Source organism: Acomys minous, assembly GCF_964271855.1.
Source record: "Acomys minous genome assembly, chromosome: 8".
Classification (NCBI taxonomy): Eukaryota; Metazoa; Chordata; class Mammalia; order Rodentia; family Muridae; genus Acomys; species Acomys minous.
This window is the reverse complement of record NC_140489.1, coordinates 30,313,215-30,339,735: the sequence shown is the minus strand read 5'-3', so window position 1 is coordinate 30,339,735 and position 26,521 is coordinate 30,313,215. Positions and strand designations below refer to the sequence as shown.

The window sequence follows — 26,521 nt, the reverse complement described above, 5'->3', positions numbered from 1 at the left end:
AGCACTCGGGAGGCAGAGGCAGGCGGATAGCTGTGAGTTCGAGGCCAGCCTGGTCTACAAAGCGAGTCTAGGACAACCAAGGGTACACAGAGAAACGCTGTCCCGAAAAAAAAAAATAGAGGAAATACAGATAAGCACATTGTATGGCGTGACCCTAAAACTTCCACTTGATGTCCTGATAAGCAGCAGGTAAAATAAAAGGCCCACCTCATCCCTGAATACATATAGATTTGATTATACTGGTAGATTAGAAAAAAAACAAGTGAAGAGAATGACTCATGGTCATTCATGAAAGCCAAGGAATATGACAAAAGCTTAGAACTTACTTCTAGATTCCCCCATATACGGCCCATCTCGAGTAGACACAACAAATAAGAATAGAGCACAGGCTGGGCGTGGTGGCGCAGGCCTGTAATCCCAGCACTCGGGAAGCAGAGACAGGCGCATCCCTAAGTTCGAGGCCAGCCTGGTCTACAAAGTGAGTGCAGGAAAGACAAGGATACACAGAAAAAAAACCTGTCTGGAAAACCAAAAAAATAAAAGATAAAAAATAGAGGAAGAAGAATGGCACAGAAAAGCTTAAGTGGTTGCTCAGTGGTTAAGAGCACTGGCTGCTCTTCCAGGGAACCTGGGTGGTTCAAGTCCCAGCACCTACATGGTGGTTCAGAACCATCTGGAACTCCAGGTCTGGTGGATCTGATGCCCTTTTCTGGCCTCCACAGGCACAGGGTACACACACGGTACACAGACATACAAGCAGGCAAAATATGCACATAAAATAGTAAAAAAAAAAGTTTTTAAATATTGGAGCAGAGACCACTACTCTTAACACGAAGCAAAGAATTTGTGTTCTGCCAGCAATGGCAGTTTGGGGGAAAGAGAGGGGTACTTTTAGCTTCCTATAACCACTAAGTGTGGCTCGAAGTCAAGAGTAAATACTCTGAAACAAGGAGAGAAAAACCACAAATCTCGGGTTTCAGTGTGATCTGGGCAATCCTACAGGTAATCTCCATCCATGGAGAAAAGGGAAATAACTAGGTACTCGTTAAAAGTGAGGAAGGGAGTGAGAGAAAGAGAGGGAAGGGGGAGAATGGGGTGGGGGGGCTTTCCACCAAAGCATCAATACCAACCCCATCAGCTTGCAGTGCTGCAGTGCATTCTGGGGGAAAGAGATATGCTACAATCCACGAAGCAGCCACTAGCAATTAGGTTGAGCAAACTGAACAAGAATTACATTTACCTTCGATCTCCTCCTCTTCTTCCTCTTCTTCATCCTCATCCTCGCTGGAGTCACTGACCTGCACGGTTATATCGGTGCTGGTCACTGGGGTCCAGTCAAAATAAACTCCAAAGCCAATATCATAGTCATCGGTTGCGAATTCCCAGCAGACGCGCTTTCCCTCGGGGTGGGTGGGGACCCGGATGGTGACAACTTCTCCCCGTTTCACCACCAGACGGCTGTTCTTCTCTTTGCCCAGCTTGCTTTTGAACTCCTTCACTTTGGCAAAGGTCCAGATGGATGGAGGAGCCATCAGAGGCGGAGACACTGAAAGGACAGACAGCTTACTACGGAGAAGCTGGAGAGCGCTCCTGGAAGGTTAACATGCAACGCTCTTTCTGAGGGCTTCCATCACTTCCTTTCACAACCCATTTCCTTTCCATCCTTCTGTCTTCCGTCCTTCAAGTATCTATTGGAGATTAAAGCTACCTTCTATGCTTCCAAAGGTCTCACCTTTCCTGTGGTCCCCCAGAAGATCTGCAGATTCCAAATCCGCTGAAAGCACATCTATAGTCCCAGTGTGCTCCGACTGGATCATAACCGTGTCTCCAGGCCGCTGCGGAGCTCGGTACTTGGCCATCTGCACGACAGAGTTCTGGTTACAGGACTTAACGATGGCGGATTCCAATTAGCCTCTTTCCAAACGCAGGCTGCCTTGCTCTTCCCTGAGACCGCAAGCTGAAAGTTGGTGTGTTAATCTGCGTTCTTTCTTTCTGACAAGCACACAGTTACCCTCAAGGTCTACTTTTTAACTTCACCAAAATGTCCCCTAAAGATTCTTTTCTTCCCTGTCCCTTGCAACTTGAGAAAAAGTGTTTTTGTTTGTTTGTTTGTTTGTTTGTTTGTTTTTCCCTCCAGACCCTCTACAAAATCCTCCCTACAAATATCCTCAGAGCTTGCTATGGGCCTACATCAACAGGGTTTCTGGCCATGCCTTGGTCTTGTCTCAACCTGCACTGTACGTCCCAGTGGCTGCTCTCATATCACTCCCGTCTGGAGGCTAGTTATACTCCCACACATTGAATGACCATTTCTATATCAAAGGCTACACCAATTACTTTCACGTCACCATCAGTCACCAAATTTACCAAAAGCATCGCAGAGAGTATCTGGGTTCTAATTTTCCTCTCTTCCTTACCTGTTCTTTCCATTCCTCTGTATCCTTTTCCTACTTCTCCCTCATTCACACCTCAGGCTACAAGTTGTCTCCCCCTGTATTTCACTAGCAATGTTCCCTAAGAGTGTGAGTGAGTGTGAGTGAGTGTGAGTGTGTGTGTGTGTGTGTGTGTGTGTGTGTGTGTGTGTGTGTGTGTGTGTGAGCTGTCATGTATATATGGGTGCCTGCAGAGGAGAGAAGAGGGCACTGGATACCCTGGAGATAGTTACGGGCAGTTGTGAGCGCTGACATGAGCGCTGGGAACCGAACTCGGATCCTCTGGGAAAGCAGCCACTGTTTTGAACCAAGGAACCATCTTTCTAGCCCCACAATGTTCTAATAATTACAATTTCTTTTTTTTTTTAAGATTTATTTATTTATTATATATACAATGTTTTGCTTGCATGTGTGTCTGCATGCCAGAAGAGGGCACCAGATCTCATTATAGATAGTTGTGAGCCACCATGTGGTTGCTGGGAATTGAACTCAGGACCTTTGGAAGAGCAGGCAGTGCTCTTAACCTCTGAGCCATCTCTCCAGCCCTACAATTTCATTTTTAAGACAGCCATAAGACTTCCATTTGAACAGTACATGTGCTGCCAGAGATCTGCCTTGCATAAAAGGATCCAAGTGGCATTTGATACCATTTGATACAAAAGGCCCTCACGAACCCACACAGAAATCTGCAACCACTCTGGAGAGACTTCCCTCTGAACCACTTACATCGTGTTCCTCGGTTTGTGATATTATGCCTTCATTTCCTGCTCCCTCCTCGGCTGGTAGGCAACTCAACAAGAAATCTATACCTACTGCCCACAGGGAGGGCACATCGGTGAGTCAGCAATCCAGGTAGGAGGCTGGGGTTGTACTTGTCTAAGTAAATCAAGTTGTGATCCACCTAGGCTGTGTCCTCACAAGAGCTGTTTCAGAGACTAAGCCCACACCTTCTCATCACACACCTAAGAAAAGCGAGTCAGACCTTGGCTAGCATGTTTAAAGGAACCCTTCATTTTAGACCATGGGTTTAAATGGCAACTTAGTTAGCGGCAGAGTCACAGTAAAGCTTTTTGCCTTAGTTTCTACGCTTGCTAAATGGGGACAGAGTGGCATTTATCTCACTAGAGTGTGATCACAGTAAATGAAGTTTGTAGGCAAAAATTCCTATAAACTGCTGAGCATTATGCAAAAGGTACAATGTTTGGTGTCTTTATTGACACAAATTCTAACTATTATATCACTAACAATGCAGATAATAGCACAAGCCATCCCTACCTGCCCTGCCTGTGTCAAAGGAATCACTAGTTACAACACTGTTCCTAAGACTCTACATAAATACAGAGCAGACCTCAGTAAGGATGGCCCAGCTAATACTCAATGGCTTCAGGCTGCTTCATCAAGAGTTTAGAGACTACGAGACATCCACTCTGACACTTCTTTTTTTGTGCGCTAATACAATGACAAGCTGTATGGGAGAGACAGATAATTATTCTCCAAATAATTAAAAATGAATGCCTCACAGGGGTGTCCAAACCATGTCCCCTGGGCTACCTGGAGCCCCAACTTACAACATTGAGGGTTTTTTTTTCCCAAAATAATTTCTTCTGTAACTCAATAATGCAGTTCTGAGAGCCACCATATCTCAGGAGTGCTATTTCCAACCCACCCATTATGTGCCTAAGTGTGGGTGCCAGAAGCTCGCCTTTTCCTAAGAGCCTGAGTACACCCCCTACCTCACTGAGAACCTGGGTCTGGCCTGCTGGCAGCAACGCCTGCTCCCCCGGAGCCTGAACCTCTGATGCAGCAGCCGCTTTCTGCAGATCTTCTGTGGTATCCTTACTCGATGGAGATACCATCTGTGGCCTCTCAGAGAAAAAACAAAACACATGTCAGTTCAAGGGGCCTTTGAAGAGGCATAATCACTCCAGAGAAACGCTGAAAGAAAACAACGTTCGGGAGACAGCGCCCCCATCCTGACTTCCGCACTCAGGTCCATGTCTCTTTACTGCCCAGAGCTGACTGGCTCACAGTAAGGGCATGGGAACTGATAAAGCCAGTCCCCAGGCTCTAGAGCCACAGGACTCAGGGTCTGGTCTTCTTTGTTGCTATGCTAGATTTATTTACTTTAATTAACAAATTTTAAATGTATATGTCTGTGGCATACAGTGTGGTGCTGTGATACATGTAGGCACTTGAAATGATCCAACATATTCATTACTTCACATACTTAGTTTCTGTATTATAAATACATTGCTAATTTACTGCTTGTAATTAATTCTGAGTGTAAAGGCATTATTATTAACTCTAGTCACCATGCTAGCAGAGACCTCTTGACCTTATTCTGCCAGCACCTCACCCACTGTGTGCCAACTCCTGGTAATCTACATTTTTTCTTTCTGAAATAGGCAGTGGAATTTTCCAGAGACTACCTGTGACAGTACACCAGAATGAATCAAGATACAGAGGTGAAAATTCAATTGTCTTTTATTAAACCAGACATTAACCAGGGATTTATGCTGTTATACTGTGTGATCTTTGCTTTGAAAGCTGGTTGTTTTTCATTAAAGATATATTATTTATAGTAATATGTAGTAAGTCGATTATTGTTTTCAAATGAGTAAATTAACAATATTATGATTTTAGGCCTTAATTTCTAATATGATTTTTTTAAGGTTTGGATGTTGTTTAAGACACTATTTTACTCTGTAGTTCACACTGACCCTGAACCTGTAGTGATCCCACTGCCCCAACCTCCTGAATGCTAGGATGTGAGCCACCACACTCAGCTTGTACAGTGAAGAAAAAAAATCCTTTGAGGTCTTCACCAAGTACTCAAAGTGTAAACATCTGAGAGCCCCTGCTTTTAGGCTATCAGTAACATCATTTTCCTTGGTAGCATAGATAAGAAAAATCACTTTTAATTTATAGATTATATCTTCCTCGAATACTCAAGTCACGCCAGCGTACCTCAGAGCGACTGAGGAAAGTGAGGACTCAGAATCGGTTGTTTACATCGTCCGCTGTACATGGGAACTCGGTGAGCTTGAGTCCACTCTTGTTTCTTGCCGCCCCTTCACTAGAAGGCAAGCTGTATGCTGAGAAGTGGGTCTCATTCCTCTGTGTGCCCAGCATCTCACACCAACCTGACTATGGCACTCTCCGAACCCCGACCTTAGCTCCCGGATCCCCACACTGCCCAGGGCACCCAGAACACTGACGGCTTGGCTCTTTACCTCAGTACCTCAAGTACAATGCTGGTTGGAGGACTGGGAGGCTCTGCACTCGCTGTAGCCTGAGACACAAAACAACAACAATGACGATGGCGACGACAATCCTCCTCTGACTAACTTACTGCGTGCTTCTTACCTCAGCTCTCTGTTAAGAGTCACTTTCTGAGAGGTTTCCTGGATGTTCCTGTACAAAATGACTTCCCAGCTTTTTTCACTGTACTTACCATGAACTGACATACTATGTACCACATTTTGTTAATTGTAAGGTACACTGGCCTTAAAATTAAACACAGTTGGAACATAGGGTATGTTGAAAGCATAATGCCAAAACTTGTACTAAGCTCTCCACTGGCATGGTGCTCAGAATACTATTAACCAGAGAAAACTGTTCAAATGTACACACTGGCAATGACAAGATATGGTTCATATTCTCAGGGTTTTTTGTTGTTGTTGTTGTTGTTTTGGGGGGTTTTGTTTGTTTTGTTTTTTTCTCATCCCTTCCTTACACAGTGCCAAATTAAAAACGTTTGTGTTTCCTTGAAGGTGTTTTCTGGTTAGGGACAAATCTGGCTTTCTTTATCTGCTCACTGAAGGTACAGGCTTTTGACATCCTCATGTTGGGACCCCATTAGACTCTATCTGGAGGACAACAGCAAATTTCACAGGTGAAGGCCACTGATGAGACATGCTGTGCACTTGTTTCCTCCCCGCCGTCTTCACCAGGGTATAAGCCCCGCGACAACAGAACCCTGGACCGCTCTGTTCATCTGCAGTGTTCTCAGGTGTTCAACAAGTGTCTATTGGATGAATAAACAGTAGCTATCTCCAGATTATTTGTTGAAGAATTAGAGGATGCGCCACTTCCTGTTTGGGAACAAATGTCATTTTGGATCACACTATTATTTGTGATATTGGGGAAACTGACATTAACAAAGTTCTTCAGAATTGCTAAGCTAATGTTACTATATGTGGCTTCTAAAACCAACAAGCCTCTTCTTTGCTTTTATGTGTGTTACTTTGAACAGAGTTTTGCTTTTATTTTTAAGCTTTTGTTTTATGTATATATGTTTATTTGTTTGTGTGTGCTGTCTGTGTAAGTGTGCATGCGTGTGTTGTGCAGGTGCACATACTTGTGTGTGTGCTGAGGCCAGAACAGGGTGTCAGATGACCTCCTCAACCACCCTCTGCCTAGTCCTTTGAGGCAGAGTGTCTCCCTGGAGCTGGGGCTCACATTTCAGCCAGGCTGAATGCCAGTGAGCCCCAGCAGATCCTCCTCTGTCTGCTCCCCTTGTTTGCAGAAATGCCCAGAGTGTTGTGTGGGTCCTGGGACCTTAACTCAGGTCCTCATGACTATAGAGCAAGCAAGTGCTCTTAACCACTAAGCCATCTTTCCTTTTTAGCTTATTATTTTAAGGTGTTTTTTTTGTGTGTGTTTTTTGTTTTTTTTTTTTTAAAGACAGAGCTTCTCTATATAATAGCCCTGGCTGTCCTAGACTCACTTTGTAGACAGGTTGGCTTCGAACTCGGAGATCGGCCTGCCTCTGCCTCCCAGTTGTTGGGATTACAGTCGTGCACCACCATACCCAGCTCACTAAGCCATCTTTCCAGTACCAATTAAAAAATACTTTAAAGGAGGCTTATAATATCCACGTGAATTTAATATTCACATAAAAATTTTATGCTTTAAGGAATTAGCAAAAGGTACTTGGGGAAAGAGAAGTTGCCAATAAGTTAATGCCAGTGATAGGCCATGTTAAAAAAAGAAAAGAAAAACAAAACAAAAAACCTTAGTCAATTAAGTCTTCTGGCTTACACTGCCCCCGAGCAGACTGACCTGAAGGATGGGGAGGGCCTGGCCAGACAGCTAGTCTCACTAGAAAAGCCAGACAACTGCCCTGTTTGCATTTCCAACAGATACAAAACACAGGTGCTAGGCTTCTGTCACCATGTACGCTGGAGCTTCTTCTTTCACTAAATTTATAAACAAAACTTTAAAATTAAATCATTTTGTCTAAGAATGTCCTGTGTTTCTCAAGAAACTTCCTGTTAGGAGGATAAAACAGCTCTGTGCTATAGACCTGTCCTTTAAAGACCCCTCACGACAACGTGTGCACGAAGAGACGGTGACAGGAAGATGAAAAGTTCCTGCCTTAGGAAATGTCAAGAGCATCAACATTGCATGTCATCAAAACCTTGAGGGGTTGGAGAGATGGTTCAGGTGTTACAAGGACTGGCTGCTCTTCCATGGGCCTCACACGGTGGCTCACAACTGTCTGTGACTGCAGTCCCAGGGGCTCCAGGACCCCCTCTAGCCCCTGTGGACTCCAGGCATGCTTATGGTGCAGGCAAAACGCCCATCCACACTCAAGAAAAAGAAAGCCTTGAGGCAGAGCTCTGTGTACATCAGCATAGCCTTCCTAAGCATAGAACTTAAACCTCATATTAGTTATAATGATGAGCTATAGAAACCTGAACCGAGTACAGAATTTACTATTTCATTTTCCTCATTTTAACTACAGGGACCTCTACCTATTTCAACGGGGTTATAGGGATTGAAGGTATAGGGAATACATTTTGAACCACAGTATTTAGCAAAGAGAACTATTTCATAAGCCATCATTATTTCTGTTACTATCGAGAAACATTCAAATAACGCATGGCTAGTTATTATAGTACCCCCAACCACATTATAAATTATTTCGTACGCAGAGGAAGCAAGAGCTGAATACAACTCAAGAAGTATGAGATGGTCATAAATACTGTAACACCTCTTTTTATGCCCAGCCATGGGGACCACGGGTTCTACCAGACAGTACTGGGTTAGGAACTGAGTGACGAGATTATGATGCTGAAGGCAGACGTCTGTGTTCCACTACTGACTCACGGCGTCCTCTCAGGCTAGCCTCGCTTTTATAACCCTTCCTTTCTATCATATGCCTATCAGTGACAGTGAGTGGATGAGACGGACAGAGAAGAAAATTAAGAGCGACAACCTAGAGGTTGGAGAGATGGCTCGGCACCTTAGAGCACCCGCTGTTCTCTCATAGGAACTCGGTTTGGCTTCCAGCACCCAGGTCCTGCAGCTCACAACCACCTGTAACTCCGCACATGTCTTCTGGCCCCTGGAGGCACTGGACATGCGCACGGCGCACAGACATACACGAAGGCACTCACAACACAAACAAGTAGATAATACATGCAAAAGAATGACAGCCTAAAGGTGATCGTGATGCTTCACCTGAAAATTCGCATTTAATACCGCAGGGTGCCTTACCCTTAAAGTCACTGCCTACTTTGCCCACCAGCTCTTTTATTCTCAGAGGGCAACACTTCCAGAAGCATTCTATCCCCCACAAGTTGCTCGTCCCTACCTGTAGGGTGAGGGCTGGGCTGCTGGGTCAGAGGCAGAGGCCAGTGGAGAGTTCACTTCGTTGTGTTCCAGATCTTCCTTCTCTAGAAAATCACAGAAAGAAATTGATCTGTGAGAGGGAACAGTAGCAACACGTCTATAATCTAGGACTTGGGAGGCTGAGGCAGGAAGATGAGGAGTTCAAGGCCAGCCTTAGCTACATAAAGAGTTTGAGGGCTGGAGAGATGGCTCAGTGGTTAAGAGCACTGCCTGCTCTTCCAAAGGACCCGGGGTTCAATTCCCAGCACCCACGTGGCAGCTCACAACTGTCTGTAACTCCAAGATCTGACACCCTCACACCAATGCACATAAATTAAATGAAAATACTAAAAAAAAAAAAAAAAGAAAAAAAAAGAGTTTGAGACCAGCCTGGGCTACTTGAGACCCTGTCTAAAAAAGTCATTGTGGAAAGCATATATACCCATAGCTCATCCTATACAGAGATCAGTGCAAGAAGCTGGAGAGATGGCTCACAGGCTGGAAACACCTGCTGCTCTTCCAGAGCCCCTGGATGGGTGTGGTTCACAACGCCCAAATGGCAGGTCACAAATGCCTGAAGAGGCCAGCCCACTGAGGCAACATGCTTAGGAGGGTGCTTCCCTCTAAGGTCACTCCTCCCTCTCGATCTGTTCAAATATTTACATTGCCCACTGTGTCCTTCTGTCCTTTTCCCTAGGCTGTCCGCTCCACCTTGGATGGGTCTGGCTTCCCACTGCTTCCCTCAAAGGACGAAGCTAAAACACACAGCTCCCCGTCAGTAATGACAAAACATTTCTGAGAATAACACTATCCAGGCACTAGATTTTTTTTTTTTTAAACTGCAAATTTACCCTGTTGGTCTAAATACATCAACCAGGCTTCCCTTAGCTTCTAAATATAAACGTTTTCTAAGTCTACTCCCTCACATGCTCTATTTTTTGAGATAAACTTTTGGAAAATAATGAATTTTAAATTTAAATTCAGACTTCACCGGTTCATATTATTATTCCAAATTCATTTTTAAAAACTGCACTAATACAGCCAGGCATGGTGGCACACGCCTTTAATCCCAGCACTTGGGAGGCAGAGGCAGGTGGATCACTGTGAGTTCGAGGCCAGCCTAGTCTACAAAGTGAGTCCAGTACAGGCAAGGCTACACAGAGAAACCCTATCTTGAAAAACAAAACAAACAAACAAAAAATAAATTTAATTTTAAAAATTGCACTAACAACTTTGTTTACTGTAGAATAAATAAAACATAGATTAAAATTTCCATTTACCTTTATACAATTTTTTTTCTTCTTTTATTTTGGTTTTTGGTTTTGATTTTTGGTTTTCCAAGACAGGGTTTCTCTGTGTAGCCTTGGCTGTCCCAGACTCACTTTGCAGACCAGGCTGGCCTCGAACTCACAGTGATCCGCCTGCCTCTGCCTCCCGAGTGCTGATACAACTTATTTTCTTTTCAAACATTTTAATATATAGTCTATTATTTATTTTAGAAAAAATAAAAACATACAGATAAGCAAAATAACCACAAAGCCACATAAATTAAGCATAAATCTACTAAACCAAGGTAGCCAATGTTAACTATTTGATGCGTATCATTTCAGAAATGTATTCATATGGAGGTCAGGCTTATATGTATTTACATGTGTGTTCTCTCATGTATGTATGCACATTTGTTTGCCATGTTCAGGCCCTGCTACAGCCTCTTCGGTGTCTATTTCTCCCCCCCCCCCTTTTCTAGACAGGGTTTCGTTGTATACCCCTGGCTGTCTGGACTGGCTTTGTAGACCAGGTTGGCCTTGAATTCAGAGATCCACCTGCCTCCGCCTCCCGAGTGCTGGGATTAAAGGCGTGCACCACCACCGCCTGGCCAGTGTCTATTCCTAAAAGACATGCATCAAATGCTAATGAACATTTTTCACAGACTTGTTTTGTGGTTGGTTTTAAAAGGGTAAATATTATAGTTTTAAATGACTGTATCTTTCATCGAAAGGCTTTGGCAAGTATCCACGGTGTCTAAAAGTGTCTAATTTCATTAGAAACCAGAAAATGCTTTTTCCTAGTCTAGCGCGTTGTATGTGAATTAGTGGAAATTCTTCTACCAGAAGATTCTCCTCATACACTACATGGCTGCCTTGGGAGACTCATTTTTTTTAAAAAGGGGCGGGGGGGAGGGGTAGGGAGCTAGGTGTACTGACGCATACAAGAAGCTGAGATCTTGAACTCAAGGCTAGCCTGGGCTACATAGCAAGACACATCAGGAGAAACAATGGTAAAAATAATCAAAGGGAGAGAAAAAGAGCAGAACAAAGGATTAATTTCAATTGGCGAAATAATTTTAAAAATAGGTGAAAATGACTAGTGAGTATCATCAAAGCACATACTTTAACATATTTGTTTCACACTTCCCTAGCCTCGTCCTGTGATCGCTCCTTAAAGTTGGCTCCTGTACAGCCCTTTAACAGGACCCATCTTCGGCTCATCTTACCAATGCCCTGCTCAGACCTGGAGTCAGCTGATGCTCCAATGAGCACCAGTTCTTTTCCATAGGATGCTGCTCAGGAAGGGGATGACTCCAGGAGCCCAGGAGTGTGCACTGCTGGTGAAAGAATGGGTTCAGTTCCCTTCCCCCAACCTCTCTATCACCTGTTCTTTTGTCCTTCAGCCTGTGGCCATGAGCAAGAAGGCCCCTGGTGGATGTGACCTTGGATTTCCCAGCCTCCAGAACTGCAAGAAATAAAGCTTTGTTCACTATCCAGTCTCCAGCTGAGGAAGGTAGAGTGTTTGCCTAGGGTGAGCTGAGGGGCCTCGATTCAATCCCTAGCACCGCAAAAGGGGGAAGGGGAAACTGAGGCTACAGCTCAAAGGTAGAGTCCTTGCCTCGTAATGCCTGAACTGGGTTAAATGGTCAATGCTGAAAAAATAAAGGTATAAATTCTCCAGTCTTGTTACAGCAGCATAAAACAGAGGACGGCATGCGGGAAGACATGTTTACAAGCGCTGCCCCTCAGATATAAGGGCTCCACAGCTGAAGTAAAGGATAGCCCACGCTGCGGTGACCGAGAGAGCACAGGTGGCTAGGCCTGTAGCAGATAAAGTGATCCAGCTGGACACAGCGGAGCGCTCCTGTTATCCCAACATTTGGGAGGCTGAGGACTGTTGTAAATTCAAAGCCAGCCTGCGTCACAACAGCAAGACCTTGTCTCAAAAGCCCACAAGACCCTAGAAAACTAAAAATCAATCAAACAAATACTCACGCGTGCGCAACACATATCAAGCCAAAGGTGCCACAAGAGACGACCAAGGCGATTATTTAACGATAAAGGGGCCAATCGTTCATGAGACAGACTAACTCAGAAGGCTGAGGCAGCTGAGGCTAGACTAAGCTGCAAAGGACGGCCCTGCCTCAAAAAGCCACAAAAACAAAACAAGTTTTTCATTCCATCAATATTACAAAAACAGCCAGGCAGGGTAAAAAATTCTTTGGCAAAGATCACCTATCATTTTGTTTTCATAGCAATAATAAGTGGATACCCACTTTCCCACAACTTAATACCAGAGTAAAATTTGCAAACTATTTAGGAAATTGACAGACTTTAACATGCAATGAATGTTACCTTATCTAACAGGGTCGCACTGTGTTGTCCAGGCTGGTCTTGAACTTCTGGGCTCAAGTACTCACCCTGAATTGCTGGGGCGGCATTTGTTTACCACCACACCCGCACCCAACTTGATATCTGTGATAGTTAATACCAACTGTCAATTTGACAAATGGATATTTTCCTATCAGATAAAACTGACCTAAATCACCCAAGAGACAAGCATCAGTGCATGCCAATGAGGAATTATCTAGATTAGGCCAGTCTCTGGGCTTGCCTGGAAAGGGTTATCTCGATTGTGTTAACCGGAGTGAGAAGACCCACTCTAGAAATAAGTGGCACCATTCCCTAGACTGTATAAAAAAATAAAAAATAAATAAAAAAGAGGAAGCTAGCTGAGCATTCAGCATCCTGTTTCCAGACTCCGGATGCAACTTGGCCAGTTGACTGTGGGCACCTCAAGCTCCTGCTACGGCAACTTCCTCCCCATGGTGATTTGAATGAGACTGGCCCCACAGACTCATCTGCTTTAATGCGCGGTCCACAATTGGTGGAACTGTTTGGGAAGGATTACTAGGCGTGGCTTTGTTGGAGGAGGTATGTCACTATGGGGTGGGCTCTTATGTTTCAAAAGACTTATGCCATTCCCAACTATCTACAAACCCTCTCTTTCTTTGTCTCTTGCTTGTGGGTCAGATGCAAGCTCTCAGCTACTACTCCAGTGTCACGCCTGCTGCCATGCTCCACAACATGACAGTCATGGACTCATCCTCTTAAACTGTAAGTAAGGCCCCAGCTAAACACGTTCTTTTATAAGTTGCCTTGGTCATGGTGTCTCTTCACAGCAGTAGAAAAGTAACAAAGAAACTCACCATGATGGATTGTACCCTTGAACTCTAAGCAAAAATAAATCCTTTGTCCCATAGGCTGCTTTGGTCAGGGTGTTATCACAGCAACAAGTAACTAATATATTACTTTTTAAAATGATTTATTTATCATTTATTTTTACAGTATCCTGCCTGCATGTGTGCCTGCATACCAGAACAGGACACCAGATCTCATTATAGATGGATGTGAGCCACCACGTGGTTGCTGGGAATTGAACTCAGGACCACTGGAAGAACAGACAATGCTTTTTTACCTCTGAGCCATATCTCTAGTCCTAATATATTACTTTTAATTTGTTTTTTATTTTTATTAGGTTAGAGCACATATGACTGTCCATCATGACTTTCATACTCACCTGTTGAGGGTTGGTCTGGTTGCTGCCCAAATGAGCAGACTCATGTACCCCAAGATGTTTGTAACCTTGCCTACAAACTTATTCCTGTTTGACCAATAAAAAGCCAAACACACTCAGGCAGGACCAATGGGGTAGGTGTGGCTAAGGTTCCCAGGCGTTTGGTACAGAGAGGTTCTTGGAAAAGGACGCAATCAGACGCCAGAAGAGGATCTTGGGAACAAGAGAGAGGAAGAGGAGCAGGAAGGAGGTCACCGTGGGTTAGGTGGAGGAAGAAGCACATGGCTGGCATGGATGGAGAATCTGGCTCAAATGAAGAACACTAGCCAAGTATTTGGAATTATAGATGGGAGGTAGCTCCACAGAAATCAGAAGCAGGGAGATACGGGAGATAGTTTAGGGGATTAGTATCTGCCCTGCTCCAGGTGAACCACGGCTAATTTAAAATATAACAGGTGTCTGTGCTTTTATTGATTGGTAGTGGGTTAGAAAATACCACCGTAGCCTAATAATAGACATTTATTAGGCCATCTTTCTAAATTAACCACAACACCCACGATCTAATTACTCCCAAGTTTCACTTTGCTAGGAGTAAATAAATGTGACTGTCTTCTATATAAGAATGTGCACATAATCTTTACTAATTTGCTATGTAGATCATGATGACACACTATTTTAACTTACAGTCTTTTGATAATTTATATCACCAAAATAAATCCTTAACGCATATAAAACACCTTGCTTTTTTTCTTTAAAAAAATAAGCTCAATCTGGGTGCAGTGGCGCACACCTGTAATCCCAGCACTCAGGGAGGCAGATGCTGGTGGATCTCTGTGAGTTCAAGCCAGCTTGGTCTACAAAGTCCAGGACAGCCAAGGCTACACAGAGAAACCCTGTCTTGGGAGGGGGAAAAAAAGCTCACACTATGTACACCATTAGCCCATCTTTTCACTGAGTAATGACAGTGACCCTTTTGCGTATGTGTACATTATGTGTGTAGGTGTTCGCATGTGTGCAAACAGATGTGTGCAGGTGTGTGTGTGTGTGGGGTGTGTGTGTGTGTGTGTGTGTGTGTGTGTGTGTGTGTGTGTGTGTGTGTGTAGGAAAGAAGTCTAATCCAATAAACACTACTGGGTGGCCTGGAACTTGCTCTGTAAACCAGGCTGGCCTTGAACTCATATAGAGGTCTGACTACCTTTGCCTCCCAGGTGCTGGGATTAAAGATATCCACCACCACACTCAGCCCTCTACCTATATATATATATATATTTTTTTTTATTTGTGTCTGTGTCTCTGTGTCTGTGTGTGTGTGTGTGTGTGTGTGTGTGTGTGTGTTTGTGTATGTGTGTGTGTCTGTGTCTTTGAGTGAGTGTGTATCTGTGTCTGTGTGTGTCTATGTGTCTGTGTATACGTGTGTGTGTGTGTCTGTTTCTGTGTGTGTGTGTCTGTGTGTGTGACACATGTCCAGGCACGTATGCTACAGAGGGGTCAGTTCTTGCCCTCCACCCTTCCCTGAGTCTTGCTGCGGTATTGTGTACTCAGATTAGCTGGCAATTCTCCCATCTCACCACAGAAGCTGTCCGATGTGCACCACCACACCCAGCCTTCCATGGGTTCCGGGGATTCTGTCCGTCATCAGGCTTCTGGGGCCACTCCCCTGGCTTCTACTGTGCTTTTCGAGATAGGCTCTTATCAGAGTTCATCGATTCAGCTAGTCTGGCCCAGGGAGCCTCCTGCCTCAGTTTCCACAGCACTGGCATCACACCTGGCTTTTGACACTCAGGCCCCTCGTGCTTACACAGCAAGCACTTTACAAAGTGATCTCCCTCGCCCTGCCCTTTCATCCACCTAGAATAGGGCACGGAGCCTCCTGCAGACCCCTCTGCCAAGCGTTTTGTATAATACACAGGAGTCACATAAAAATTTAATTAAGAACTTGAGTTAACGACTACCTTGATTCAACAGATCTTTACCAGGCCCCTGCTACGTGCCAGACAGTGTTCCACGCTGTGAACAGAGTTAAATGTGTCCCTTCAACGACTCTGTCTACTAGATAAAAGTAACCTGGAGAGCATGTAATGGAAAATACACGATACCATCTAGACACAACTATTAAGTAGATTATCAGGGAAACACTTAACAAAGGGGCCAGGTATCAAAGGCTTCCTGAAAGGGAGGACAATTGCACTGTCTTAATGAATACGCAGGACCCAGTCAATTCAGATAGAAAGGGCACTGCAGCTGAAAGTCATAGCAAAGGTACAAACAGGCAACTGAGGCACAGGGTTGGGGATACAACTTAGTGGCAGATCATTTGTCTAGCATGTATCAGGCCCTGGGGTTCAACACCCACCCACCAACCCATCAAAAACCTTGAAATTTTTTCATTAATTTCTCTTGATTCTTCCTGAATCCCTAAAGAGCTGTCTCGTGTGTATGTTTGGGTACAATTTTGTGGCAGCCTTCAGTAGGGGTGGACAGCAGATGTGACAGAGGCTCTGACTAGTAAAGACAGTTGAGACAGACTACAGAGGACACGATTAGGCAATAACTAGGTGGCCAAATTTGCTTTTGGTACACCAATGCCAACTTTTTAAATAGTTTATTTAATTTTATTCTATGTGCATTGGTATGAAGGTGTCAGAGTCCCTGGAACTGGAGCTACAGACAGTTGTGAGCTGCCATGTGGGTGCTGGAAATTGAACCCGGGTCCTTTGGAACAACAAACAGTGCTCTTAACCACTGAGCTACCTCTCCAGCTGCCAATTCCCCATGCTGACTTCTGAGCACCATTTACTTTCTTAAGGGCTGAAAAACTACCTATGTGACACCTCCGGGAGCCTTGCTGAGACTTATATCTAGTGTAAAGGTGTAGATCTGAAGCCCACCGCCTTCCCTTGTGACATCTACGTCTGACCTTTATAGCTCTCAGTGGTGATGTAAATTGTATCTGAAGGTTCCTCGCTTGTCAGCCTTTTGGCTTTTAAATACCCAAGCCCTCCCTGCAGGAGACTGGCTGTTTCACACACAGCAAGGAGAGAAATGAAAAACCTCCAATTCCCAGTGCCAGAAGTCAGGAGACAGGCACACAGCCTAATGTCCCTTGCCTGGGGACCTGAAACAGGACTGGCATGTGAGTAGTTACAACACTTGCTACTGTTGTCTCATCTCTGCGCACTCTCTCTCTCTCTCTCTCTCTTCCTCCCTCTCTCCCTCCCTCCTTACCACCCCCTTCACTTCTTTCTCTCTGTTCTCTGTGTAGCCTTGGCTGTCCTGGACTCACTTTGTAGACCAGGCTGGCCTCGAACTCACAGTGATCCACCTGCCTCTGCCTCCCGAGTGCTGGGATTAAAGGAGTGCGCCACCGGCACCTCACTCTCTCTTTCCAGTGATTTAATAAGTCTGCCGTATCCTCCTAATAGATTCACTTTCTGCTTGCGGCAATCTGAATTAGCTTCCGTTGCCTGAAACAAGAAATCTGACAAACAACCCTAGTCAGGAGCCAGCTGCACCCAGGGTACCGCCCTCGGTGTGATTGTTCTAATTGTTCTAGCAGAGACATGATAACTTGTTGCTGCCTTCTGGGCCATTTGCACACATCAACCACTCCTGGCCTCACTTACGGTGTCTGTTTCTATAAAGCTGGCTTTCATGTGATTTACATGAGAGCCATCTGTGAGGCCCCAAGCAAGTTCCATGTTAACATCAATGACCACTGATCACAGATCACCACTAACACATGTAACAGTGAATTCTTGGAATACTGGGAGCATTACCAGAACGTACGCGCAGTAAGAAGTGAGTACACACTGTTAGAAAACGGTGCTGACGTGCTTGCTCAGTACAGGATGATCACAGATTTCAATTTGTGAAAGATGACATTATCGGTGAGGTGTAATAAAGTGGAACATAATAAAAATAAGGTAAACTTCCTTATATTGTCAGGACCTAGGTATTCTGCAAAGCAAGCCTTTCCATGCTTGACAAACTTACAAGCCTTTGTAGCCTATGTACACTCTAAAGCCAACCCATCAATTTCCACCACTGAAGGAAACACCAAAACTCTTCAGGGAGTACTCCCGATGTTGCATTTAATATAAAAGCAACCTGGGAATAGATGACATTTTTATAATCTTAGTTTTCCACTCTGTAAATATGAAACATGCTTCTATTTACTTATTGATATGGGAGAGAGAGAGAGAGAGAGAGAGAGAGAGAGAGAGAGAGAGAGAGAGAGAGAGAGAGAGACAGGTTGGCCTCAATTTCACTGCATAGCAATGGCCTCTATATAGATACCCTTTATCTTTTCTCTCAATAATATATACGACCTTAATGAGGTTTTGGACAGGTATTTGAGCTAGTCCTCTAGGGTAACTGCTATGGTCCGAATATGGTTTATGTCTCTGGAAAGGTTCATGCATGAGGAACTTGTAGCCCAGAGTGAAGATTTTGGAAGATGGGTGGACTTTGATGTGGCCTAGTGGGAGGGTCTCAGACTTGGGAAGGTGTATGCTTTGGTTTTTGTTTTCTGTTCTTTCCCACATCACTTTGGGGCAGCTTCTAGTCCACAAAGAGACTGACAGGACTACTGAAAAGTACATAAAAACAGCAGAAAGAAATAATGAAGAAATAAGTTCTATGAGAGTTCAGGTCTCACAGGTAGACCCTGGGAGAAGGGAAACAGAAGACTCTCAACCCAGGAGGTCCCGGTGAGGGCACCGCAAAGCCAGTGAAGGCAGGCAGACCCAGTGAGGGCAGGGAGACCCCGTAAAAGCAGGCGGACCCGGTGAAGGCAGGCAGACCCGGTGAGGGCAGGCAGACCCGGTGAGGGCAGGGAGCCCCCGTGATGACAGAGAGACCCCGTGAAAGCAGGCAGAACCCGTGAAGGCAGGGAGACCCCGTGAAGGCAGGGAGACCCCGTGAAGGTAGGCAGACCCCGTGAAGACAGGCAGACCCCGTGAAGGCAGGGAGACCCCGTGAAAGCAGGGAGACCCCGTGAGGGCAGCGAGATCCCGTGAGGGCAGGGAGACCCCGTGAAGACAGGCAGTCCCACGCATAGAAGAAGCCTACAGTTCTCACAAGCCTCAACTATAGCTGTGTGTTTTGGTGACCCACTGACTCTGGTGAGATGGGTCAGCAGTGGAAAGGACTTCCTTTACATCATTTAATGTGCCTCAGTATGCTATGGTTGAGTGCGATCAGAATGGAAACCTATTATTTAAAACTCAGCTACCCTGGGGTACAGGGAAATAATAACCAGTAAGGAAGCCCCAGCTCTAGACTTAGAGCTGAAGGAGGCAGTCCTGGAGTGCAGGAAAACAGGAAGCCAGATGCTCGGCAAGCACGCAGCAGGAGGCTCCGACTGATCCTGCCGTTACGTTTGAGAGTTGGGAGACAGCCCCTGCAGACAATGGCTAGAGACTAACCTCATCACCTGAAAATGGCTTTGGAGATGGATAACCTTGAGTCTGAGCTCGTGGGTAGGGGCTATCAGGCTCTGATGCCCAAACACTTGCTATGAGGTTTGCTGCTGCATAGATAGGAAATTCTGGGGCTCCAGCGGACTGTGTGAGATTGACCAGCCACACACCTCTAACATGGTAGTAAAGCTTAGTGGGTTTAGAAAGTAGGGAGACCGGTCCTCCTATAAAGATCATAGACTGTGTGTGCTTCCCCTGATTCCTAACCTGCCTAGAGCATTCATCACCCCAGGGTTCATCAAGTGGGGAGTCTCAAGAGCAGGGGAGAACCTAACTGCTCCATAAGCCACAAAGCTGAGAGTGATCAGTGTGAGCTGACAAGCTCATTTGCTAACCTGCCAGCCAATCTCATCTGCCTCTAGGTTGCTTAGCAACCTCTGGCATCATCACAGGCCACCCCGCCAACAGGTGAGCGCCAGGGGCCCAGGATATAAGAGGAAAAGGTCCTTTTTCTCCTCCTTTTCTCTCTCCCTCCCTCCCCCCACCTCCACTGTCTGTCTGTCTCTCTCCCTCCCTCCCGCCCCCAGTCTCTCTGTCTCTGTCTCTCTCCCTCCCGCCCCCACTGTCTCTCTGTCTCCCTCCCTCCCTCCCTTTCTCCCCCCCCCCACTGTCTCTCTGTCTGTCTCTCTATTCTCATGGCTCACTCAGGCCCTAACTCCCTTCCCTCAAATAAATCTCTCAGTATCACACCTGTTGCTTCTCACTCTAGTTATTTTTATATCCTAACAACCCGCAAGGCCCCCATGCCCCAAGAAAGTAAAGCTCAAATGTGTTGGGGGATGGTCTGCTGTATTTTTATGTTAATTATTGTTTTTTGTCTGTGACCTACTTTTGCTTAATAAAAAGCCATCCCATCCCACCTGGACAGGGCAAAGGAGATAGAAGGGGCTTAGAGAGGAATTCTGAAAAAAAGAGAAACTGCCACACAAAAAAAGGGAGAGCCCTAAAGCGAAGAGAGGAAGACTGCCATGGGACAGCTGGGAAAAAAAACACATGGCCGACATGGATGGAGAATCCGGCTTAGATAAAAAATGTTGGCAAGTGTTTGAGATTATAGATAAAAAGTAACTTAATAGAAGTTATTGGAAGCAGATGGCATGGATCTCCACTATGGGAGGCAGTTTAAAGGACTGATATCTGCCCTGCCTAGGTCAACTAAGGCTATTTTAAAATATAACAAGTGTCTGTGTCTTAACTGACTGCTAGCCGGGCCTACAGGTAATACAGATAATACAAATAATACATGTAATTTTAAAAACAATACAAATGAAATGAGACCTGACAGACATCAGATACGTGGGTAGTACAGGCGCAACACTACATACACTAGAGGAAAAATAGAGGTCTACAAACTTAAGAAAGACACCCCGGCCATGCATGTGGCAGGGTTTTGGTTGTTATTTTTTTGTGTGTATGGCGAACATGTTGATTGAAATGCCAGGGTGAGCTGACTGCAGAATGATGTGATAGTATATAAATGCAGGTTTATTGGGAGCAGGGGAGGGGCAGAGGGGGAGGGAGAGAAGCACACATGGGAGAGCGGGTGGAGAGATACAGAGAAAGAAGAGAAGCGGAAATAAGGGAGCAGACAGAGGCGGAACCAAAATGTCTGCCTTGTATAGTGAAGGGGGAAGGGAAACCCCCAGCCCTGGCCTGGAGAGTTCAAGGCAGTGGGCAGGGTACGCCATACCCTGCAGCAGGTACGGACGGAGAGATGTAACCAAGCACACGAAAGAGGAACTATGTGACAAGAGGAAGAAGCGTCTACAGGAAGGGGGAGGACAAAGAATAGTGAGGGGGCAAGGAAGAGAAAATATTACATTTTCTCTAGGATATGGAATCTTGTTGTTGTTGTTGTTGTTGTTTGAGACAGGGTTTCTCTGTGTAGCCTTGGCTGTCCTAGACTCACTTTGTAGACCAGGCTGGCCTTGAACTCACAGCGATCTGCCTGCCTCTGCCTCCCAGAGTGCTGGGCTCATGTGTGAAATCTTACCTGTGCACATACTACCCACACACATGAACAGAATGGAGGCTATGGAGGGAGAGAGAGAGCAGCAAGAGAGAGAAAAGCATGAGGAAGGGGATGGAGCAAATATGAGTGAAGTACTTGAAGATTAATTGATTTAAAAACAAACAAACAAAAAACGGGAGGCAGAGGCAGGCGGATCGCTGTGAGTTCGAGGCCAGCCTGGACTACAAAGTGAGTCTAGGACAGCCAAGACTACACAGAGAAACCCTGTCTCAAAAACAAAAACAAAAAAAAACAAAAAGTGTGGCTCACAACCATCCGTAACACCAGTTCTAAGAGGATCCTCTTCTGGCTTCTGTGGGTACCAGGCACACATGTGGTGCACACACTCATGCAGGCACTCACACAGGCACCTTAGAAAATAATAGTAGTAAACAAATAAATAAAAATTATGAAAAACTAAGGTGCTAGAGAGAGACAGCTCAACACTGCTGATGGTCTGACTGAGTTCTCATGCTCGGACGAGGGGCTCATCTGCCTGTAACTCCAGTTCTAGGGCATCCGACACACTCTCCACCTCTGCAGACACGCACACGTACAAACTCAGAGCCACACATACACACAGTTAAAAATAAAATGAATCTTTGCTAAGCGTGGCGGTCCCTGCATTTTTACCCTAGCATTTGGAAGGCAGAGGTCCCTGTAAGTTTGAGGCCAGCCCAGTCTATATACCAAATTCCACACCAGCCAAGGCTACATAGTGTCATTCTATCTAAAAAAAAAAAGAAAAGAAAGAAAAGAAAAAGGAAAGTGAAGAAAAAAAAGAAATGAAATCAATCTTTATGTATGTATCAATGTAATTCCTAGTGAAAGAGTTTATTGGCAATGGTACACTAAGAAAGTGGATAACTGGGTTGTTGTGTATGTGTGTATATTTTTAAGACATTCTAATGTGTTTTTAAATTAATAAAGAATTGGTTTAAAACAGTAAAATATAAACTATAAAAAGTTAATACTCAAAGCTATTGCTAACCTCTATTTCATGGGGAAAAAAATCTGAGTTTTGAAAAAAGATCTGTTCTGGGCTGGAGAGATGGCTCAGCCGTTAAAGGTTAGGCTCACGAACAAACAAACAAAAAAGATCTCTCCCTAATATGCAGAAAGACTCCAATTTTATAAAAGAAACAAAGTGAGGAACATTCTAGCACTTTTGTATATGTATTTTTTTCTGAATAGGTGACATGTTTTTACTCAAAAGTCAAAAGTGGCAAAAGTACAGCAGGAAAGCTTCCTTCTGTGTTAGCCCCCATCCCCAAAGGCAATCGGCGTTATTGGGTCCTATGTAGTCTTCCAAGGAGATCCTCTGCACATAAAGGTAAAGTGTGCATGTGTACAAAGAAGGATGTTTCACATTTTCTACACTACCAGGACATTAGACACACTACTGCACATTATTTTTTCTAGTTTCACCTCAGATATCTTACAAAGCTGTACACAAATTTAAGTACTCTATGGATAAACTTTTTTTTCCAAATCTTTTTGTTAGTTCACAAGCCAATCTGCTAGCCTGCTAGCTGATCTGATCTGCCTATAGATTGCTTAGCAACCTCTGACATCATCATCTGCCACCCACCACCAAGTATGTGCCAGAGGCACCTGATATAAAAGGACAAACCAGCCACCTTGTCTCTCTCTTACCTCTCTCTAAGGGGAACCCCCTTCCCCTCCCCGCCTCCCCATTGTCTCTTTATGGCCCACCCAGGCCCTAACTCCTCTCCCCTTCCCTTCCCCCAAATAAATCTCTCCACATCATATTGGTTGTGTGGCATCTCATTCTTAATGATAACACTTTTACCACTCCAAATGATGCTATAATAACCTTTTGTCTACAATCTTAAACAGGAGGAAACCTATAGAGTAGATACTGCAAATAAACGGTCAGTGGAAAATATGTTTCTAATTCTGATGGATACTGACACTTGAGTAAGGCACTGCCACGTTTTGTGCACCTGTACCAACAGTGAGTCATTTCCATCTCTCTTTATCAGTCAGGCTGCACAAATTTCATATATTAAGAGTCACTTCTCAGAGCATCTTTTTTTCCAAACAGCTTAATGTATACAGGGGGAAAAGTAAGATTTTTTTTTTTTTAAGTTTAAAGGAATACCCTAAACTATGCAAAAACTGTTGGTAAAAACAACTTTTAGCTGGATTCAGATGGGCAGGAAGTAAAAGGGGGAAAGAAAAACAAAGTTTATTTCCAGAAGTATAGCGTGTGGAAGATGGAATCTTCTTGAGAGGGACAGGAAAAAGCAAATATAAACATCCGTTGAGGTTTCTGAAATTTAAACCACCATGAAGAAGGAAAAACCAATTTTTCAATAGTACAGATCTTAGTAGACCAGCCAAATACAGGCTAAATCTCTATGTATTTGCAGAGAAAATGGCACAGGTTTTACAATTAGAGGACAGTGAAAAGGTGTTTTTTTTTTCTTTTAATAACTATGTATTTGTTTATCTTAGTATGATTATAAAAATTTAATCTCTCAAGCTCGTAATATCATGTATAACATTAAGACTAAAACAAAAAATGTTAAACAGTAACTAAATAAGAGTGAAACAAGGTATTCCTTAATGTGACAAGATCACTGTCATGGCTCCTAATCTGCCAAGGTCTTGGGGACAACAAAGGAGGAGGAAAAAACAAGGCTGGACAGCAACTATGTGTAACTGATGGCCTACACAGCAAAGCCAGGCACAAAACAGAAGCCTTCGACTCATTTACAGTTGACTATTTTTTTTCCTTCTTTTTTTGTTTTGTTTTGTTTTGTTTGTTTATTTGGTTGGTTGGTTGGTTGGTTGGTTGGTTGGCTTGTTGACTGGTTGGTTTTTCAAGACAGGGTTTCTCTGTGTAATAGCCCTGGCTGTCCTGGAACTCTCCTTGTAGACCAGGCTGGCCACGAACTCACAGAGACCTACTTGTCTCCACCTTCTGAGGGTTGGGATGAAAGGCGTGCACCACTACCGCCCAGCTCTTGGCCATTTTCAAACTCTGGTTTTCTTTTCGGGTTACTGAGTGTGGCTCAGACATTGTGATCATGCCACAGATTTAAGCTTACTGTGTATTTTCTTTACAAGAAAGCCAAAAAAGCAGGTTTTCCCCAAAGTATTTGAATACTAGGTCAAGGTTTCTTTAGAATTCATCTCATAAGACTCCCCCCTTCACTAAACAGCTGCAGAAATAATTAGCCTGGCTTTTTTTTTTTCCTCTCTTTTTCTTTTTCAGAGCAGAGGACCCAGAAGCAGGAGATGTGGTTAGAACTGAGAAGCTTAAAGGAAGCACATTACTGAGTTACGATTCAGCCAAATCCAGTGACCATACAGACTTAACATGGGGACTCAAGGGCTGCTCAGTGGTCGCTCAGATGGTACACATTGTACTTCATGAACTAACCGTATGACATGACAGCCAGCTGTCAGCATTGTAAAAGCACAACTATTCTTTTTTTTTTAAGTCATAGGCAAACAAGTTATTAGCATGTCAATATAAAACTCAGAATTAAAATTAAATAAAATGTAAAAACAAAAAAGTCTTCTTAACATAAACCCACCACTCTGTACCATCCAACAGGGAGCTACCAAACTTGGCATCCTAACCGACTTAACGTGAAACAGGCTTGGGTATGGGTCATTTGCATCACTGCAGAGGGCACACTACACTGCACTACAAGGATCCCTTCCACCACGGCAGAGGGCACGCTGCACTGCTCAGTCCTACGTCAGAAGCATAAACAAGTTCACCTGGCCACTTCCAGTCCTCCACACCAGACGCTCAAATACATAAAACTAAGTTCTTGCTGAGATCATAATAAACACTGCCCTTTCTTTTCCCACCAGAGCTCTGTAGACTCCAAAAATGACCTGCCTTTAAGTGATGTAATACGTACTCCTCAGAGAGTTTCATGATATAAGGAATGATTGCTCTCTCCTCTGGGGAAATGAAGAACCCAGGTGCCCTCAAATTAAATATATATAAAGCAATCACAGTTCCTAAGACAGTAGGAACACCATGACCACAAGAGCCTTTCGCTTATACAAACATAAACCCTTCGTTTTACCAAAACCTCAGCAACAAATATCAAGGCTATGTGTTAAGAAACAAGTTCCTGTTATGCTAGATACTGACAAATTCCTGAAGGACTAAAGTACATTGAAAGACTCAAACCCTCAACTCAATAGCAAACGAATATCCATTTCCCTGCTGTCTTCTAAGAGAAGGTGACAAAGACAGCAAAGACGTCTCTGTCCCACTCCTTCTTTGTATATCTACTGTTGGTTCTGTTCATTTTCTACTGGACAGTGGCAAAAAAAAAAAAAAAAAGAAAGAAAAAGAAAATAGAAAAAAAAAACCCTCCAAATTTTGAGCAGTTTTAAAGTTTTACTCCCAAGTCTAAAACTCAGCTCCAAGCAGCATTCCCCCTGAGCTTTGGACACAGCTTAAGTTCACGCCCGAGTTTCTCTCAAAAGCAGCATTTCTGACATCTGAAAGCATCCTGATAGCAGGACGTTGTAACACTATGAATGGCTTAGAGTTGTCAGTAATAGCTGCCTCCAGCTCGGATAACCAAAAACGTTTCCAGATATTGCCAGCCTGGTTAATATTCACCATGCTAACTCTGGGAGCATCCATAGTTACCTCAAATATTGTTGGCTGTTCAGTCAAATCCTTACACTGAGAATATCACCCTCAGATTCTGCCAGTACTTGCAGAACTCCCAGCCCAACAAACATGTTAAACACATTTAACAGTGCTCCAGGAATATGTTAGAAAATAGATCCTATATAAAACAAAGACACTCGGGTACATACATCACAAGCATGTGAGGAAATGAAAGACAAGTTAACATGTATGTAACTTATAAATATTGGTACATTTAAGGGACAGGTGTTTATAAAATACATACTTCTGTAAGGCTTATTTGTTTAATAATCTTTATAATCTTTCAGAAAGGAAATTTCAAATTTTTTCCCTTTTCTTTTTTGGTAGTACTAGGGACCTAAGCCTGGGCCTCACCTATGAACTCTACCACTGAGCTAACATCCCACCCTGATTAGAATTTCTATTACCATAATATCAAATACATGTTATCAAATATATGTCACCACTGAGCACAAAC

At 44.1% G+C, this 26,521-nt stretch overlaps 1 protein-coding gene across 1 annotated transcript in view; it reads right to left on the bottom strand.

Moving 5' to 3' along the window:
- Positions 1-26,521, bottom strand: part of TMED8 (transmembrane p24 trafficking protein family member 8) — a 39,369-nt gene that overhangs the window by 11,514 nt on the left and 1,334 nt on the right. The window contains exons 2-5 of the mRNA XM_084793203.1: positions 9,034-9,115; positions 4,166-4,295; positions 1,733-1,859; positions 1,241-1,546 (exon numbers count right to left, since the gene is read on the bottom strand). Coding sequence (XP_084649329.1) covers positions 1,241-1,546; positions 1,733-1,859; positions 4,166-4,295; positions 9,034-9,115 — 645 coding nt within the window. The remainder of the gene's footprint in view (positions 1-1,240; positions 1,547-1,732; positions 1,860-4,165; positions 4,296-9,033; positions 9,116-26,521) is intronic.